The 18,196-nt window shown below is 37.9% G+C and overlaps 1 protein-coding gene across 1 annotated transcript in view; it reads left to right on the forward strand.

The window, feature by feature from the left end:
• The window catches only part of lcor (ligand dependent nuclear receptor corepressor), a 105,808-nt gene that overhangs the window by 15,725 nt on the left and 71,887 nt on the right, over positions 1 to 18,196 (forward strand). The window contains exon 2 of the mRNA XM_077006627.1: positions 17,328 to 17,393. Within this exon, the coding sequence (XP_076862742.1) occupies positions 17,328 to 17,393 (66 nt within the window). The remainder of the gene's footprint in view (positions 1 to 17,327; positions 17,394 to 18,196) is intronic.

Consider the following 18,196-nt stretch of genomic DNA (forward strand, 5'->3'; position numbering starts at 1 on the left):
TTTGGAAAAAAATATATATCCGTGCCTGCTGCTTGCATGCGCTAAATTAAATTGAGCAGTTTCTTCTTTGATTTACAACTTTGTCCTACCACCTGATTCACTTTCTGTTCCATCCCTGATGGGTGAAGAAACATCTACAGAAAATCCACACCTCATTATAAGCTGCATGGTTCAAAGCGTGAGGGAATAAGTAGCGGTTTATTATCTGGAAAATACGGGTAGCATTCGCAATCGCGGGGGCTCCGCTGTGGCGTGTCGAGGTCAAGTTCCGCTCTTCAGCGCTGTTGTTTGCAGGGTTCATCAACCTTTACAAGGTGGAATTCAAGCACATGTACATCACTTTAAAGGTCCATTTCAATATTTCCCAGCACGTTAAACTTAAGTTAAATATTTATACATATACTCGAAATTATTCGAAATAATTCACTTTATCTAATGGTTGGTTATTTTCAAAACGCCCAATCTTCACGTTCTCTCCTGTTTTGTCCTGGAATTTAACATAATACAAGAGAACTTTTCAAACCTGGAACACAAAGCAACATTAAAATTCGTCAGGTAAATGTTCATTCCCCTGTTTTTGAAGGATGTTTCTTTATACTACCACAGAGAACACAGCAAAGAATGTGACGCGAAAAGTATAAACGCCTCCACCGTTCGTGCAAGGTGGGTGGAGTCGAGCGCTACGGTCACTCGCGAAAGTATAACATTTTTCTAACAGTGGAATAGGGTACTCTTAACCACTCTACCGCAGTAATTCTTTTCGTAATCAATGCGGTTAACACATGCATGGGGGGAAAAACCGTCAAATACTGTGAAACCAATATAATTTTGAAAAATGCCGTGATTGTGTATCCAACCATTTGTGTATTAACCTAATTCAGCTGGCTACTTGTTATCAAGAGTAAAACGCTTTTCAACATGAGTTTGACAACAAAGTAAGTTGGCTAAATAACTTAAACTTTAACACATGCTTGACAACAGAGAATTGGAAACTGTAGTAAAACTAAAGTATAAACTAAAATAATGAGGTGGTTTATAATACCCATTGTATTAAAGGGAACCTCAAATTAAATACAATTAAAATAAATATTTTCACAAATTCAATATTAAACTGTTGAGGCTCATCTACAGTAATTTATATTTTTTTTGTTTATGTTGTATTAAATGATCGATTTACAACCACATTTTTAAATGAAATAGTACCATTTTAAAATATAGCTAGATAATTGATCTCCATTCTATGCAGTTCCTGTGCTTCTTGATCCTAATTGCAAGATTTAATATATTTGATCTCTGTCATAATTTATTACTATGCTCATTAGGTATAGCTCTATTAGCATTTTTTTTTAAAACAAGCTTTCAGTATCTGTCTATTTTATCTATGACTTTGTACGTGCTTATTTTGTTAAGCACTTATGCACTGTATCTTAGCATTTTTGTATTTGACATTCTATTGTTGTTCTTATATTACTCTATTACAGTTTTTTTCAGGATTAAATAAGTCACTTTTTAAATAAGTGATGTCTTGGCTGTTTACAATAAGATTTTTACCTTAAGTACTTTACCAGAGTTATTTGTTTACCTTTTTTAAAAATCAGTCTTAAAATTACACACACATTAAAATCTGTTCAAAAAGTTGGTTTAGCCAAAATTTTGTTATTCTTTTAATGCTTTTATCAAAAAAATTGGAGATTAGTTTTGTTGTACAAAAAACCCCTGAAATGAATCGTGATAAATCGTAATCGTCATCCTGAAAAAACAAAATAGTGATGTATTTTTGCCATATCGCCCACCCCTACTACAGACTAACTGAGTATTGGTGCTAAACATGTCCATTGCTTTATGACCACAGTGAACCGAATTTCTGACAGCTTCTTCCAAGAGCATAATGTAACCTGTCACAATCTGCATTAATGAACATGACAATGGGTTCACTGTACTAAAATGGCCTGGTGACAGACACCAGATCTCAATCCAGCAGAGATAATTAAGAATTAAGGCACTTCTGAAGGCAAAAGGGGTCTAATCTCTTACTAATAAAGTATAGCTAATAAAGTGGTTGGTGACTTTTTTTTTTTTGCTTCAAAAAACCCAAAACTTAAGCTAAGAAGGAGCAACAAAGCTCAAAAAATAATTGTTGGGTAGAGTGTACCTACATAGGTGTTGGGTAGAGTGTACCTAGGTGCTACTACAGCACACCCTATTGCTTTCTAGTCTATAATTCAGGTGACTGTATGGCATGCAGATAATATTTTTTTACCCCCAGTGGTTACTAGTATTTCAGCCTACAAAGTGTGGCCCACTAACTTCCACCCACTTACACTGAGTGCAAGCTAGTCCTAGGTATTTCACCAAACCTATGCAAGTTTGGCTTCCAGAAAAGGGAATACTGTTACAGTTCAGTTAAGAAACAAAGTAGATGGAAGGCAAAGGGCAGCCAGCTCAGATCAGCTGCTGGAAGAGGTTCTGGATGACATGAAGACTGGGCTGGTAGCCAGCAGAAAAGCTAAGTAACCGGGGGAAACCTCACAGCAGCCAGTAAGTATGGTTTGGCAGCAGCCACCAGTGCAGAAGCAAAGAGAACTGGCGGAGAAGATGTAACCAGCAGGAGTGGGTCTGGTACAATTAGGCCAGTGCAGCTGTGCAGTCTTCTGAGATACAGTGGAAAGATGTAATGTACAGCTTGTGTTGAACTTTCACTGTGTTGTGTTTGTCACAACAAGTAACAAGTAACCTTGCACATAAGGCTGATTCATACTTTTCCAGAAACATTTGAGAATTGCCTGAAATAAAATATAAAGGCTGGAATCTTCAGAATAGTAATAGGTTCTTGGCTAGACATCAAATGTTGGGAGGATGTCTAGCAAATAAGTAGTAGTAATAGGGGAAAGGGTTTGTTTTGTTGTATGTTCAAAAGAATATTGGCATGCTCCCACAAGTTTTTTCTTGGCATCTTTGTAGTCATAGTAAGAGTAATTATATAGGTGAGAGTCCTAGTTCACCATCTCGGACATCATATCACAGCAGCAGTCAGAGGTTTTGTTGTTTCCCAGCCCTTTTCGTGTAGCTCAAATTTAGTTACAAATTTAGTTAGTAACACGTTTTACAACATATGTTGTTACAATGCAGCTTTACAAATGCATGGGTCTGGATCTGTAATGAGCAAGCCGGGGTGACGGTTGCATAGAAAAACACCCTAGGGGGGTTTTGGGAAGAAACTTTGGGAGAACCAATGCTCAAAAAGAAACCCATCCTCCATTGTGGAGCCCAGCTAATAGCATACCATTCGTTATAGCAGAGATATCAAAAATACAGGCCACCGGAACCAGCCCGCATATTTTAGTAAGTTCTGTCGCTTTACCCGCTTTTTCTGTTGACCCTGGCACCCTCTTAAGTAAAATGTCTTTGTTAAAAAAGAGAAAAATGGACACAGTGTCGGGTTTTTCAAGAAAAATCGAAAGTTCATGTGTTCAGAATTGCTTCCCAGATGTGGAAAATGACACTGTAATCAGTTTTTATGCATAATGCACTAAAATAAATGTTTAGCTGGGTCATTCCTGCTATTCGGTGACATTTCAGCTCAGTAAGTTTGTATAAAACAATGTGAAACTTTTCATGATTTTATCATTTAATCTGCAGGAAGACTTGATAAACTGTAAGAAATAGACAATGGTCCAGCTCAAGATGTTGTGCTCTAATCATTTTAAACCAATTTCTTTTGATGACATAAGACAAATGTCCACTCTGTTACAAGACATTCTCATCTCTATTAATAAGTGTTCTGAATGCAGTTATTTTAATATTCATATTTTCTAAAAGTCAAAATGTCCCTCACTTTATCCTGCAAATGTATTTTAAGGAAGTATTAATAAACAAGCATTATCTAAAAAACATATGTTGTATTTTAAGTCACAGTGTAATTTCCATACATTTCATTTAGAACAAAAATGAATTTTAATGGAATTTGGTTCCATTCTTAAATGATTTAATTTTTCCAGTTCATTCCCTGCATGTAACCACAAAGCTATGCATATTAATTATTGTTTTTATTTAATTAATATATAAAAACACACAGGTAACAGGGTGGACAGAGGAGAAACAGGGTGGACAGGATGTAACAGGGTGGACATCACACCTGTGAACAACAATACAATTCATTAAAGAGAAGCAACTCATGTCCCCCACCCCCCACTTTCAACCATAAAATGTACTGAGCACCTAAAGTAAATATCAAGAACATTTTCAGTCTAATGATTTCCTTTGTGTCCACCCTGTTACTGTGCAAAACAGTAACAGGAGGGACATTTTATGCTAAATTTAACATTACTACTTGTGTGATGCTAGTTCATGTTATTTTATAGCGACCACAGAGGAAGATTTTTAACATGTTTATTAACTATATTTTTCAAATTACAAAAAATAATTAGTTTCCACTATAAATATGCATAACAGAATGGACATGTTATGCTTTACCACATTAGTGAACCTTTCTAAAACACTGAAAAAAGACTGAATAAGGAATGGTACTCACTTTGCTTCTTGCAGATGATTTTCCTCAAAAACTAATGCTACTTCCTAAGAGTCATGTGACTAGAGGAGGAGTCAGGGGGGCGTGTCCAGACAGATTTTCCATTACAGTAACAGGGGGGACAGTCAACTCGGGGACAAAACTTATTTTAAAGATTTTTAATGTTAAAAATGCATTGATATAAAAAAATAACATTTGGTGAAGAATATTGTAAATAAAGCAACACAACAATACTTTTTTTTTTTGAATTTTTAAATTTAGTATTACATACATTTGTAAATGAATTTGAGGAAACATGATTGGGGACATGGCAGTCTAGCCTACTTGAGCTAAAATCACAGTATTAATTTTAAATTAAATAATCCTGGGAACACACCATTGTTTTCTATGGTAGAGGGGAGGATAATCATGTAGGACAAGCTTTTAGAAATAAGTATTAGTTAATTTTTACACAAAATATATAATATTTTGTCATGGGGACTCAAATGGCACCGAATAGCAGGAATGACCCAGCTGAGTAAAAGTGTTGAAATTGCACATACTTAAGAAGTAAAAAGTTTGAAACTCAGATTAAGTTGTATGCGGACCCCAGACCTAAAGGAGTTTGACACCCCTGTTTTATAGTGCTATTTATAGGCCAAGTAGACCTCTGATGTAGGCGTCAGGTATTTGAGTGGGACCAGTTTCTTGGGCGATAATTGCGTTATCATGTACACTGTTGACATTGGCAAATCCACTGGCAGATCATAGCATTTGTGCTTTGTGGCAAGTATTTGCATAATGCAAAATACAGGTTAAATTTGCAGAGATTAACCATCCATATATAGTACACATACCAGTAATTAGCATGTGATTAGCATGTGGCTGTAGCACATAACTAAACTAAAGGGAGGAGCTGGAGGTGACCACAGTCATGAGGGCTCACTGTGCTACTGCATTCCACACAAAGAGCGCAGAGGTGTGTGGAACATTACAGACATTTATGTTTTGGAGAACAACTGCTTGTCGTAGTCTCTCTTCTAGATGGTTTTATTGACTTGTCAAAGGCTTTGTAAATAGGCTCATAAGCACATGAAACAGTCTAAACAATACAGTGTAAGTTGTCGACGGGGGGGGGGGGGAGGGGGTGGACGAGTGTGTAAAATGGAGACAAATTAAGCATTATATCGCGATCCATTCTTAGTGTTGACTTGTAACTCCCGCAGTAGCCCAACTCAAAAGTAGCCCAAAAAACCGCACCCCATGACCCCAGAATTTTTATCCGCGGCTGGGTTTTCAAACAAGCCCAATTTGGCATGAAACCGCGAACCTGGTAACTATGGTAGTATAAAGTATAAACTGGTAGTATAAAGAAACACCCCTCAAAAACAGGGGAAGGAACATTTACCTGACGAATTTTAATGTTACATTGTGTTTCGGGTTTGAAAAGTGCTGGAATTTAGGCTAAAGTGAGGGCAGCCCTGTTCTTAATCAGAATGTAGACAGCGTGACGCGTCAGTACGCAACATGTAACAATTGTTAAATTGTATTTTTCCATTTTATTAAAAAGGGCACCAAATTATTTATATCTATTTATGTTTTGAGGGTGTGTTTTATTTATTTATATTAAGTTTGAGGTTGCATTGTGTCAGTGCTTAAACTATGTTGGAGAAAGCCTTCTAAAATTTACTGAATGTTCTCACTTATTTACAATTGTTTTTTGCTTGTTTCTGGTTGCACTTTAACCCCAAAGGGGAAATCTAAGTGAAAAATAAATTAAAACTTTTTTAACCATTCCTTTATCATCTGTAGTGTTTTAGTAGAGGAAAATAAATCTATTAAAATCGAAAATCGGATAAAAAAAAAATTAATCGAAGATTTTTTTGGAGGGCCATATCGCCCAGCTCTAGGTGCTCTAGATAAAATAAAATAAAAAAAAACCCAATTCAACTATTAGTCGACTAAAGGGAAAATCTGACGAATCAGATTCGACTATGAAAATCCTTTGTTGAATACACCTCTACTAGGTATCTTCAGGAGAGCTGGGAGCAGATTGGGTGTAGTTGAGGACTCGTGCTGGTGCCCTAGTTGTCAAATTAGGGCTGGCTGCAGCAATTAAGCAGAGGAAGTTTGGCATGCTATATGCATGCATGTTTGTGGTCATAAGAAAATCCCCAGTGTGCTTTCTGAAAACAGTCAGTGTACTACTGCAAGATGATAAACATACACAGTGTAAAATTACAACTGTTAATTGTGGTGACTAATTTTTACTAATTCTCATACTGCATTTATAACTACCTAATAAACTTGGAAAATGTATGATTAGAAGTATTAGGGTTTTTTGTAGGTGTATGAAACAGGGTGGTGTTCTCTAAGCTATTTTTTTTTATTGTAAAAAAAAAACTGCAAAAAGTGCTGAATACTGCATGGATAGCCTTGAACAGTCATAAATATAGAACCTCAGTACCTTTATATTGTTGTGTCAATTAATTATGAAAAGTTAATCACAAATTTTTGTGTTTTAATTGTGTTAACATCAGTAACGATAATAAAACAACGGCAACAACAGTATTAATAACTGACAAATCAAATATTGATGATTCCATTTTGTCCATCAAGTCCAGTTTTTAGGAAAAACTCATTGAAAACAGTCCTTGATGTTCAGAACCCTACAATGGTGCATCACTGAGATTGTGTAGATGAGTTCATGTGAGTGAATTCTCTCCTTCATCTTCAGGAAGGGCTGGGAGCAGTATGGGTGTAGTTAAGGACATGTGCTGGTGCCCTACTTGTCAGTTTGATCTATTTTTATGGTTGTTCCTAAGTTTATTCAGTTGAAGAAGTGAACTGGAAGACTCCTCTGATCTATAGTAACATTCGATCTGGTTTCTAGGAGAAACATCAGCAGCAGTCTGAGTTGGACCTGTGTTTTATAGGGAGATGGGGCTGTGTTATCATCGATATAAACCTTGTGGAATGTTTATGGGATGATGCTAGCTAAAATGCTTTCACTGTGTGCTACCATGATTTCTTGTTTGAAGGTGAAATTACATTTTCTTTTTTAATCTATCTCTTCCTCAGAGTGGCCATACAGAGTAGTTTAGTATGGGTCAGAAAAATACACAAATGGTGACAAAATATGTACAGAAATGTTGAATGTATTAACAAAGTTTTCACAAAGAACAGAGTGACATTTACAGGCCCGTAGCCAGGGGGGATCGAAGGGTTCGTTCGATATCCCCCCCCCCCCCGGCGCCCTCCGTACACACATGCCCCCTCAAGATAGGTAGACTATTCAATGAATGAATTGTTAATCTCCGGTGAATATACAGACGAACAAATAAGGACAGCAACATCAGACTCACAACAAACTTAATAACAGTGTTGCCAACTCTCACGCAATGAGCGTAAGACACACGCATTTGACGGTTTTCACGTGCTCACACTCCATACATCCGATTTCTCAAGCTGAAAAAAATCTTGTTTATTTATCTCCGATCTACATCTATGATTCAATGAGTTACTAGTTCACTCTGGCGCCAACCACTGGCGATCGATCGCTTTAAGCCAGGTTCACACTGCACGACTTTTCAGTCGTCAGGTTTTTGTGCCGTTCGCACTACACGACTGGTTGTGCTGTAATCGCGAGTCTTTCAGTTGTTGTGGCTTTCACACTACATGACTGATCGGCGACGCGGGCTCACGAAGACTCAGTCGCCGACTGCTAGATATTAAACATGCTAGATATCTGCCGGTCGTCCGCGATGAGTCGGCGACCAGTCGGCGACGGCTCGGCGAGCGTCTTTCAGCAGTTCACACTACACGAAATGAGCGAGCGACGAGTGATCGCCGATTTGCCCCGACCACAGTTTCTGTCGGCGATCTACAAAAAACAGTCGGCGACTGAAAAAACAGCCTAAAATCGTGTAGTGTGAACCGGGCATTAGGCGCAGCATAGAGGAAACATATAAGACATAACCCCCCCGTCACCGTTTGACACACACACCACCCCCACCCCACCCCACCCCCCCGTGCCCCCAAATCAAATCTCAGTCTTAGTGATTTTGAAAAGTTGGCAACCTTGCTTATAATGAATAAAATCAGGGCCTGAATTTCAGTGCTGGATTGCGGGAATTGCGCACTATTTCTTCGATTCCCGCAATTTTATCCATAATAATGCGGGAAACTCCCGCACACAATTACAGCGAAAACGTTCAGCAAAACAATAGCTCTGTTTGTATTGTGAGACGGACAGATAGTCGGACAGACCGACGCCCGTACTGGACGCTGCACTCGGCGCTCTCACTCTTCCTAGCACCGCAGCGGCGACGTTGATCAAACTAATCCTCAGGATTCACACACAGGTGACTGTAGTAAACTAAAGCAGCAGTCCAAAGATATGTTTCAGTCCAACTGGTCAAGAATATATCCTTGGCTCAAACTTAATAGCGGTGAAATGAGCTGCTCGATTTGTAAAATGTACGGTGCTGTGCCTTTTACCAGCCAATGCTACAAAACATCGACTTTTTAAGTTGCCACTCGGCTAGTGTCTCTCATACGGCAGCACTGAAAGAAAGCGCGAGGCTGATCTGAAAGAGGTGGTCAATAACGGAGGAGAAGGGCAGAAAAACAGATTACTAGGGTTGCCAACTTTATCACTGAGTGAGATTTGATTTTAGGAGGGAGGGAGGGAGGGGGGTGGCGGCGTGTGTGTAAAATATTGGCCGGGGGCGGGGTGTGCGTGTGTAAATTGTTGGGGGGGTGTAAAATGGACACATTTAAGTATTATATCAGAGCGATATAAGCGAACTAGTAACTCATTGAATCATAGATGTAGATCAGAGGTAAATAAACTAGATTTTTTCAGCGTGAGAAATCGGATGTATGGCGTTTGTGCGTGTGAAGACGGTCAAATGCGTGTCTCACGCTCATTGCGTGAGAGTTGGCAACCCTGGATTACTGCAATGCATAAAATTCTGCCTGATGCCCAGTCAGCTGATTGTGATGTGATGACACATTTCAGCACACAAAACAGATGTAAAATTAAGTTATAACAAGCCTAACCAATGTATGCTAATTTCAGCTTGGCCCTCCAAGAGAGCAGTTGGAATGTTTTTTTTTTGTTTTTTTGAAAAGAAAGACCAAGGAGAGGACAGATCAGGGTAGAGAAGAACCAAGAGACAAGTTACAATGTATATATATTAAATACATATATATGTGTGTGTGTGTGTGTGTGTGTGTGTGTATATATATATATATATATATTAGTGGTGGGACTTTAACGCGTTAATTTCGATTAATTAATTACAGGAAAATTAACGCACTAAAAAAATTAACGCATTTTAACGCACGATACACTTTTGCATCGTGGAATGTTTCTCAGTGCACGAGTTCCAGGCGTACAGATTATATGGACGCACGATAAGATGAGCATGATGCAGATGACTGAAGAGGCTACGCTGGTGGATGGGAAATTTAAATATAAGAAACTTCCAGATGGAAGTTCAAACAAAAATAGTGTTATTTACACTTTATGTAGGAAGGAGTTCGCTTATCACAGGAGCACTTCCACCCTTCGTTACCACCTCAACGCAAAACATGTTGCAGCTAAAGCTGGGCGTACACTGTACGATATTTTAAATCGTGTACTCAGCTCCAGCTCAAACTGTACGACTAAATCGCAGGGAGAGTCGGCTCGTGGAGCTGCTTCAACAGTGCGATACTCTCACGAGGAGCGATTTGAATGTCAAACATGTTTGATATTCTTGCGACGCTGCGATTTCTGATCGGGAGTTGGTCGTGAGGTGAGAATCGCTCCTCGTTTACCTGTGTAAACGATACGATGCACGACACGCGATTGAGCCGAAACTAGTGAAAAATCGGCTGAAAATGGGCCAAAAATCGCACAGTGTACGCCCAGCTTAACGCGCAGGTCAGTAATGATAACTTAACTGCTAAATGTATTCCTAGTACGATAGGGTGACCTAAACGTCCGCATTTCACATCCTGTCCCGGTCGTCCCGGGTTTTTTTTAAAGTGAGGAAATGTCCTGGTTTTTAAAGTACCTTCATTGGACCATTAAGACTGGATTAAACTTTCGCGAGTGACCGTAGCGCGCGACTCCGCACGCGTTTATACATGACGCGTCATATTATTTGTGTTGTTCGCTCTCTGTGGTCGAAGATAAAGGCTTACAAGAAGCGCTGCACATTGCGTCAACTGATGCAAGTTATGAACTACCGTCCAGGGGTGAGTTTCCCAAAACGTTCTTAGCACCAAGTACTTCTTAACCTCGTACGTAAGAACGAGGGAAAAAAAACAGGTTATTGTGAAAGGGAAGTAAAACAGGTTATTGTGAAGAGCGCCACAAATGTGGCTCTGACTGGGGATCACTGGACCTCTGTTAGCAACAAGAATGATCTTGGTGTGACAGCTCATATTATAGATGATGAATGGAAGATCCAGTCATTTGCTTTGAGCATGCAGAAGACCACTTCTAGGCACTATGGAGATGCCTGTGGCAGAGGCCTGGGAAATTTAAGAAAAGTATACCATCTAAAATGGTATTAAAAAACATCTTCTGATTTACTTCAATTCTTCCAATATCCTGAGCAAAACTCCCAAAATTAAACAACATTTTTGGTCAGAATTTCCAATGTTCTGAACTGTTTTCTGCACTCATATATTGGTCTGTGTAGTAGACTGGTGGAAAAATACACAAGATGTTGAAGTTTGATTATGTTCATTGATTCATTCATCATTCAAACTTAAATTAATATTTCTCATGTTAAATACTGAAATGCGATTAAAATGTGATTAATTTCGATTAATTAATTACAAAGCTTCCGATTAATTCGATTAATTTTTTTAATCGCGTCCCACCCCTAATATATATATATATAATGTATTTAGGTTCACCAGAAGTATCCCCCCCCCCCCCCCCCAAAATGTAGAAATTCCCCTTATGTGACACATTTAAGGGGTATTCCCACTCATTTTGAAAAATGAATTTCAGGCCCTGAAAATATGTGTCAATTAAAAGGTTTGAAGTGTGCTCGTGTATTTAGGGGGCATTGGAGTAGAGAGCCAAATTAAGTCCACTTTTGGGGGAAAAAGATCCCCCCAATCACAATGCTGGCTACGGGCCTGATTTATATTGGTGATAATGGGCAGATGGGTACAAGCCAAATGGAGTTGTTGAATTAAAAAAAAGTTAAATTAAACAAGAATTTAATTGTATTATTTAATAATAATTTAAAAAGTAAATTTAATTATGCTTGGAGGTCCAGTCCTTTCTGGAATGTTCTGGAGTAGATTTATTTATTTATTTATTTGTCTAAACATTAGTATAGAATCAGATGCTTGTCTCATTTCCCCAGTTGGATTTTTAAAGATATGTAGGCCATGTAAGTTTGGATTTTTTTCTCTCTTTATAATAAACACCTTCATTTTAAAATAGCATTTTGTGCTTACCTGTGTTGCCTTTGACTAATATTTAAATTGGTTTGATGTTCCGAAACATTTAAGTGTAACAAACATGGAAGAAATCAGGAAGGGGCAAACACTTTTTCACACCACTGTAGTTTATCTGTTGCTATCTTACAGATGTCATGTGTGTCATATTTTGTCAATTGTGATTTTTCACTGCAATCAAAATTTGTCCCATTACCCATCTGACTATCTTGACTATAGTGCATCTCAATATAAGCCACACCTACAAAGTTTTAAAAGAAATGGAAAATGTTGTATAAGCCGCACCAAGCTAAAAGCCACATATGTATACTGAACTGAATATGTTTAACTGAACCGATCAGTTTCCGAACCGTGCCTGTATTATTTCATGTGCATTTTACGAGTTGTGCTGAATTCAGACTCCCCTCGTTTATCCGTGCATAAAGACACTACAAATGATATTGTTGATTTACGTATCTATGCATAAATAAGAGCTAGACTTTAATTATCCATCACAGCAAACGGCATGGCATTATCTATGTCCACAGCCACACCGGCTCAAGGATGTTAATTATTTTAAATAAAATACACCTTTGACCTACCACCTGATTAACTTTCAGCTTCGCCCCCTGACGCGTGAAGAAAAATTTACAGAAAAGCTGCGCCTCATTATAAGCGTAAAAAACTGTAAAAAAAAAAAAATCCTAAAAAAACGGTAAACGACTGGCAGCAGGGGCTGCCAAACAAAAACTTTAAATTTAAAGTGAAAAACCCTGATTTAAATTAAGTGGAAAAACAATAAATTTACAGAAAAATTCATTAAACATTCTGCAGAGAAATACCGTTATTTTACAGATTTTTCCTGGATTATTATGATTTACCACTTTTAATAAAGTGACAGCACTAATATTTTTGCAGAGAAATATCGTTATTTTACAACTTTTCCCTGAAATATTATGATTAAGCAATTTTTTAAAAGTGACAGCACTAATAATTTTGCAAAGAAATACCTTTATTTTACAAATTTTCTCTGAATTATTACAATTAAACACTTTCAATAAAGTGACAGCACAAAAAGTTCTGCAGAGAAATACCGTAATTTTACAGATTTTTCCTGTCTATATTCATAACTTCCAGGACAAACTCAAATGTGCAATGCAAACTGCAAAGTTATTTTATACAAATGAAAAAGTATATTATACCAATGTTGAGCACCTCAATGTCCTCTATCATCACTTTTAATCATTTAAATCCCCAGACTGTACTCAGTGTCTTTCTCCATCACAACTACAAACACACAACACTGATGTGAAATGAAAGATACACTCCTTATCATTTACATGTAGGGCATTTAGCAGATGCTCTTATCCAGGGCGCCTTACAAAGTGCTTTGCCATCTGTTCACAGAATTAATTCTAAATAGTACATAGGTCAGAATTCAAGATACCCTTGGACCAGAATACTACTAAACTACAGAAATCAATGCAAATACCTAGAAGTACACAAAACATAGGCTGAATATTGCTAAACTACAGGAATTAAAATGGATACCTACAAGAAATGCAAATTCACATAGGTACTATATCATACAACGGAAACAACTATGACAAGTGCTAGAGATTTAGTCTGTTCTACAGATGAGTCTTCAGTCTACATTTGAAGACTGCTAAGGACTCTGCAGTCTGGACAGCCAATGGAAGCTCATTCCACTATCTCTGAGCCAGGACAGGTCTTGAAGTTTGTTGTCCGTGAGACATTAAGCATGGCGTTTTAAGCCAAGCCGTACTTGAGGTTCAAATTACTCAAGGTTTGGATGGGGCTTTGACCATGGCCATCATGTAGGGAGGGGTTGGTCCATTTTTGGCTTTGCAAGCAAGCATCAAGGTTTTAGATCTGATGTATGCAGCTACTGGAAGGCAGTAAAGAGAATGCAGCACTGGAGTGACATATGAACTTGGGGAGATTGAAGACCAGTCGTGTTGCTGCATTCTGGATCAGTTTGTAGAAGTCTGATGACCCATAGAGAAAGATCCATAAGGAAGCATTTGCAGTAGTCCAGCTTTGAGATGATGAGAGACTGTACAAGCACCTGGGTAGCTTCCTGTGAAAGAAAGGGTTGTATTCTCCATATGTTGCAGAGAAGAAATCTGCAGGATCTGGTCATTGGCCTCTCAGAAGTGAAAAGCAGAAGTCTGCCTGTTTAAAAGTTGCAGACAAAATCCAAAGTTAGCTGCTGTTAATTTTGTGCCAATAACATTACAAATATTATAGTTCTTATGAGCTGAAATATTTACCATGATTTGGTATAAATGATAAGTCTTTGAATCATCATTTACATGGTTAGATTCTGAATCTTTGTAGGTAGAACATTTATTGATATTGAAATTACTACTCAAAGTTCATCCTTGGAAAACAATTGATGTCTAGGGGTTAGGGCTGCCATGATTAGTCGACTAGTCACGACTATGTCGACTACTAAAATAGTCGACGACTAATTTATTAGTCGATGCGTCGTTTTTTTTCCTCTCCAAACTGCTGCGACAGTTTCCACTGCTGCGTCTGCGTTTCTGTCCTTGACGCACATGCGCAGTTTAGTGGAAACCGGGGTAGACAGTTGACGACATCCCAGGACGTTATACAGACAGGTTCTGGTATCGTGGCTACCCGGCTACGGAACTCAAAAGTGCGGGATCATTTTCCGTAGTCGGGTTCCGAAACGCGTGCAATATCTGCAAGGCAGAACTTGCCTTCCACGGCAGCACAACCACGTACCTGAAGCATGTTGTGGCTACTTGTGACAACGATGAATAGGGACCGTCATCTCTGTAATCTAAATTGCTCGTTAGCTGCTAAAGTTACCATAAACAGAGCGTTAACTTAGTACTTACTTATCGCAGGGTTGCCAACTTTTTTTTCGGCGTGAGATATCGGATGTGTGGTGTGTGAGCGTGTGAAGACGGTCAAATGCGTGTGTCTCACTCAATGCGTGAGAGTTGGCAACCCTGCTTATCGTGGTAACTGTAAAAGTTAACATTAGTGATGGCGATTGGTTTAATTAGCCTTAGCACGCATTCGTGTATTTTCTGTAACGTCAGTGAGACCAAAACTTTATTTTTGTGAATAACTCCTTAGTTTCAGGTCCCTACCTAATTTGATTTAAATGTAGCGAAGTTTGATGCCAGAGACTAATGAAAGAAAGAAAAACCTAAAAAAAAATTCTTTATTAATGTAGGCCTATTTATTTTTGTGTTTTTTAAGGCAGTGCCTTATCCTTATTTTAATAATTGTTTGTTGCAACAAGCTGCATATTTCATTAAAGGTATAATGAACTATGATCTTAATATAATAGCAGTTGCATTCTAGTGTGATAAGCTGTATGTTTTATATTCAATTAACGTACAATCCGACTAGTCGACTAATCGTAAAAATTAATCGGTGATTAGTCGACTATTAAAATAATCGTTTGTGGCAGCCCTACTAGGGGTACAAGTGTGCAGGTTAACAAAGCTCTTTCAAAGAGACAAAAAATGTGATACGTTCACCTTATCGGAGTCCCTTTGAAAGCCTACAGAGCTTTGTTAAGCTTATACATCTGGACATCAGCTTTCATCCAAGAATGAAAACTGCAAAGCCATTTCAAAGAGGGATCAGACTTCTCTGTTATTTTGAATCATGACAATGACATCTGCTTAATCTTGGAAAACACACATAAACAGTGAAGAGAAATTCAGGACGTGGGGGATCCCCAAGATCCAGTGTAGTGGTGTAGCAGGGAGAGTCACTCACCTCAACATAATGGCCAGATTGATTTGAACTGTGAGCTGGCGCTCCTGCTCTGGGCTGTGACGCTCCTGTTCTGCGCTGTGATGCTCCTGCTCTGGACTGTGTTGCATTCTTGCTCTGTACAGTAAACAAAATGTAGGCCAAACTTGGTGCATATTGTTTTTTTGTTTTACATATTTAACATATGAGAAAGCATATTTATTCCCTAAGGGTTAAAATGCAATGGACAAAATCTTCACAATGATCCCAATAATTGTGTTTTTATTTTTTTACACAAACCATACCTGGTCTCCTTCACCCTTTCTTTCTTCAGTGCAGATCTGCATTAGCGTAACTGAGAAGTGGTCCAGCTGCAACATTAATTTTAATTGCATAGGATTTTCTCTATTAAGCTGGAAAGGTTTTGACAAAAAAATACTGCAGTTTTAAGTCTATTCATATTCATTACATATTGTAACGGCGTCGAGTCAAAAGGACCAGAATGAGCCATGACGCCAACGTTGGCGAAATGTTATTTTATAAGCAACACACTAAAAGCATAAACAAGTACCAAATACACTGATTCTAAGGGGGAAAGGGAGGGGGAACACTAACCCACATACAACACACATCCAGGGAAACAGGGAACTCACTGCGGGGCCTGCTGGGAGGCCTGTAGACTCCACCCCTCAACGCTGCCCATTGGCGGACGGTACAATATTTTGAGGGAAGAATAAATTTTATAAGCTACATTATATAAGCTGCACCCAGACTACATGTCATTGTGTCAAAGTATAATTTTGTCAGTGTTGTCCCATGAAAAGATGTACTTAAATTTCTGCAGAAATGTTAGGGGTGTACTTTTGTGATGCACTGTATATATTACACACTATATATAAGGTTATTGTCTAGGTACTGGAAAATAACATGCTGTTGAATGAATTTTAGCTTATTTTGATCATTAAAACCAGTCATATTAACTCAAAAAAATGTATTGTTGAATTTAGTCCAGCAAGCCTGTTAAAGTGCTATCCAACAAAATCGCAAAGCTTGTACACAATAATTTCTGTACAATTGTAAAAATGCATGACATTTGACCGACAATACAAGCTTTTGTTATTCCCCAGACCACTCACAAAGCATTGAAGAATACCTGTGACTGGCCAGTGCACTTGCATTAAATGCATTAGATGCTTAACAGTTAAACACTGCTGTAGTGTGGTGCTGGGGTTGGTTGCGATGTGCAAAAATACACCTAAGTGCAACATATTAAGACTTTTCCTCAGGTTTCTCCTTCTCCTTCCCCCCCATTACTTTTTATAGTCTTTTCTTCTCTATATGGTGGAATGAATGTACTACACAATGCTGTTGCCTAGCAATAGAGCTCATTTTAGTATATACACTTAGTAAAAAAATAAGTGACTAACAATGTTATATTAGAAAAGGGTTTATTAAATCCTAATGTTAAGGTTGGGGAGGGTTTATTTGTGTGGGTGGGTGCGTGAGTGAAAGACATGCAGTATGTATAAGTATACAATTATATGCATCTCCTGTCACCATCCATCACAGCCCCAAAGCGCTAATTTTCCATTTGTGTCCTTTGCAGGTTTTGAGAGCATTTTGGAAGGGCTGTTTGGGCCAGGGCTAGTAAAAGATCTTACACTTTTTCAAGGTAAGCTTAATATAATTTTCAAGGGGCCATTAATTTAAAATGGATGGATGAAGAGTCAGTTAGCAATCAGGACAAAAATAAATAAAAAGGCTTTTGAATATTGAGTGTCATGGCAACAAGCCAACAGAAAATAGCAGCAGAAGTTGGCTTTTTTTTGTCTTTTCCCACATTTGCTTTGTTGCTGTGAAAATAATTTAGCCATGAAATGTGAAATGGCTGCAATTAAAACAAGAAAAAAATAATGGTGCTTCCAACCAGCAACAATTCTTTCATTTATAAATTACTCACCTAGAAGTCTGATGATGTGTTTTATTGATGTGAAGCTTGTGAATGTGGTGTGCTTGATGTTACATCAACACACTTTGTCCTCTGGAACAAATTTGGCGTGTTGCATCAAATTTACACAATATTATAACTATATTTGTAGATATTTTTAAGATTTTATTTGGTATATGGTTCGTTAATATTTAGATACCATAGCAACAAATGATGAAATAAAAATAATAAAATAAAAATATTTTACATTTACATAAAAAAAAATACATTTTTTTTTACATTTTAAGTAGTTTCAAGACTAATACAGAATTTATTTATACTGTGTGTGTGTGTGTGTGTGTGTGTGTGTGTGTGTGTGTGTGTGTGTGTGTGTGTGTGTGTGTGTGTGATATATATATATATATATATATATATATATATGTCAGTGTCATATATATGACACTGACACTTGTTAAAGATGCAGTAGTACTGGGCTTGAAGATAAACTAGTGCCAGTCTAAACTCAACTATCACATCACTATGATGAT

This window comes from Brachyhypopomus gauderio, chromosome 1 (genome assembly GCF_052324685.1).
Source record: "Brachyhypopomus gauderio isolate BG-103 chromosome 1, BGAUD_0.2, whole genome shotgun sequence".
Classification (NCBI taxonomy): domain Eukaryota; kingdom Metazoa; phylum Chordata; class Actinopteri; order Gymnotiformes; family Hypopomidae; genus Brachyhypopomus; species Brachyhypopomus gauderio.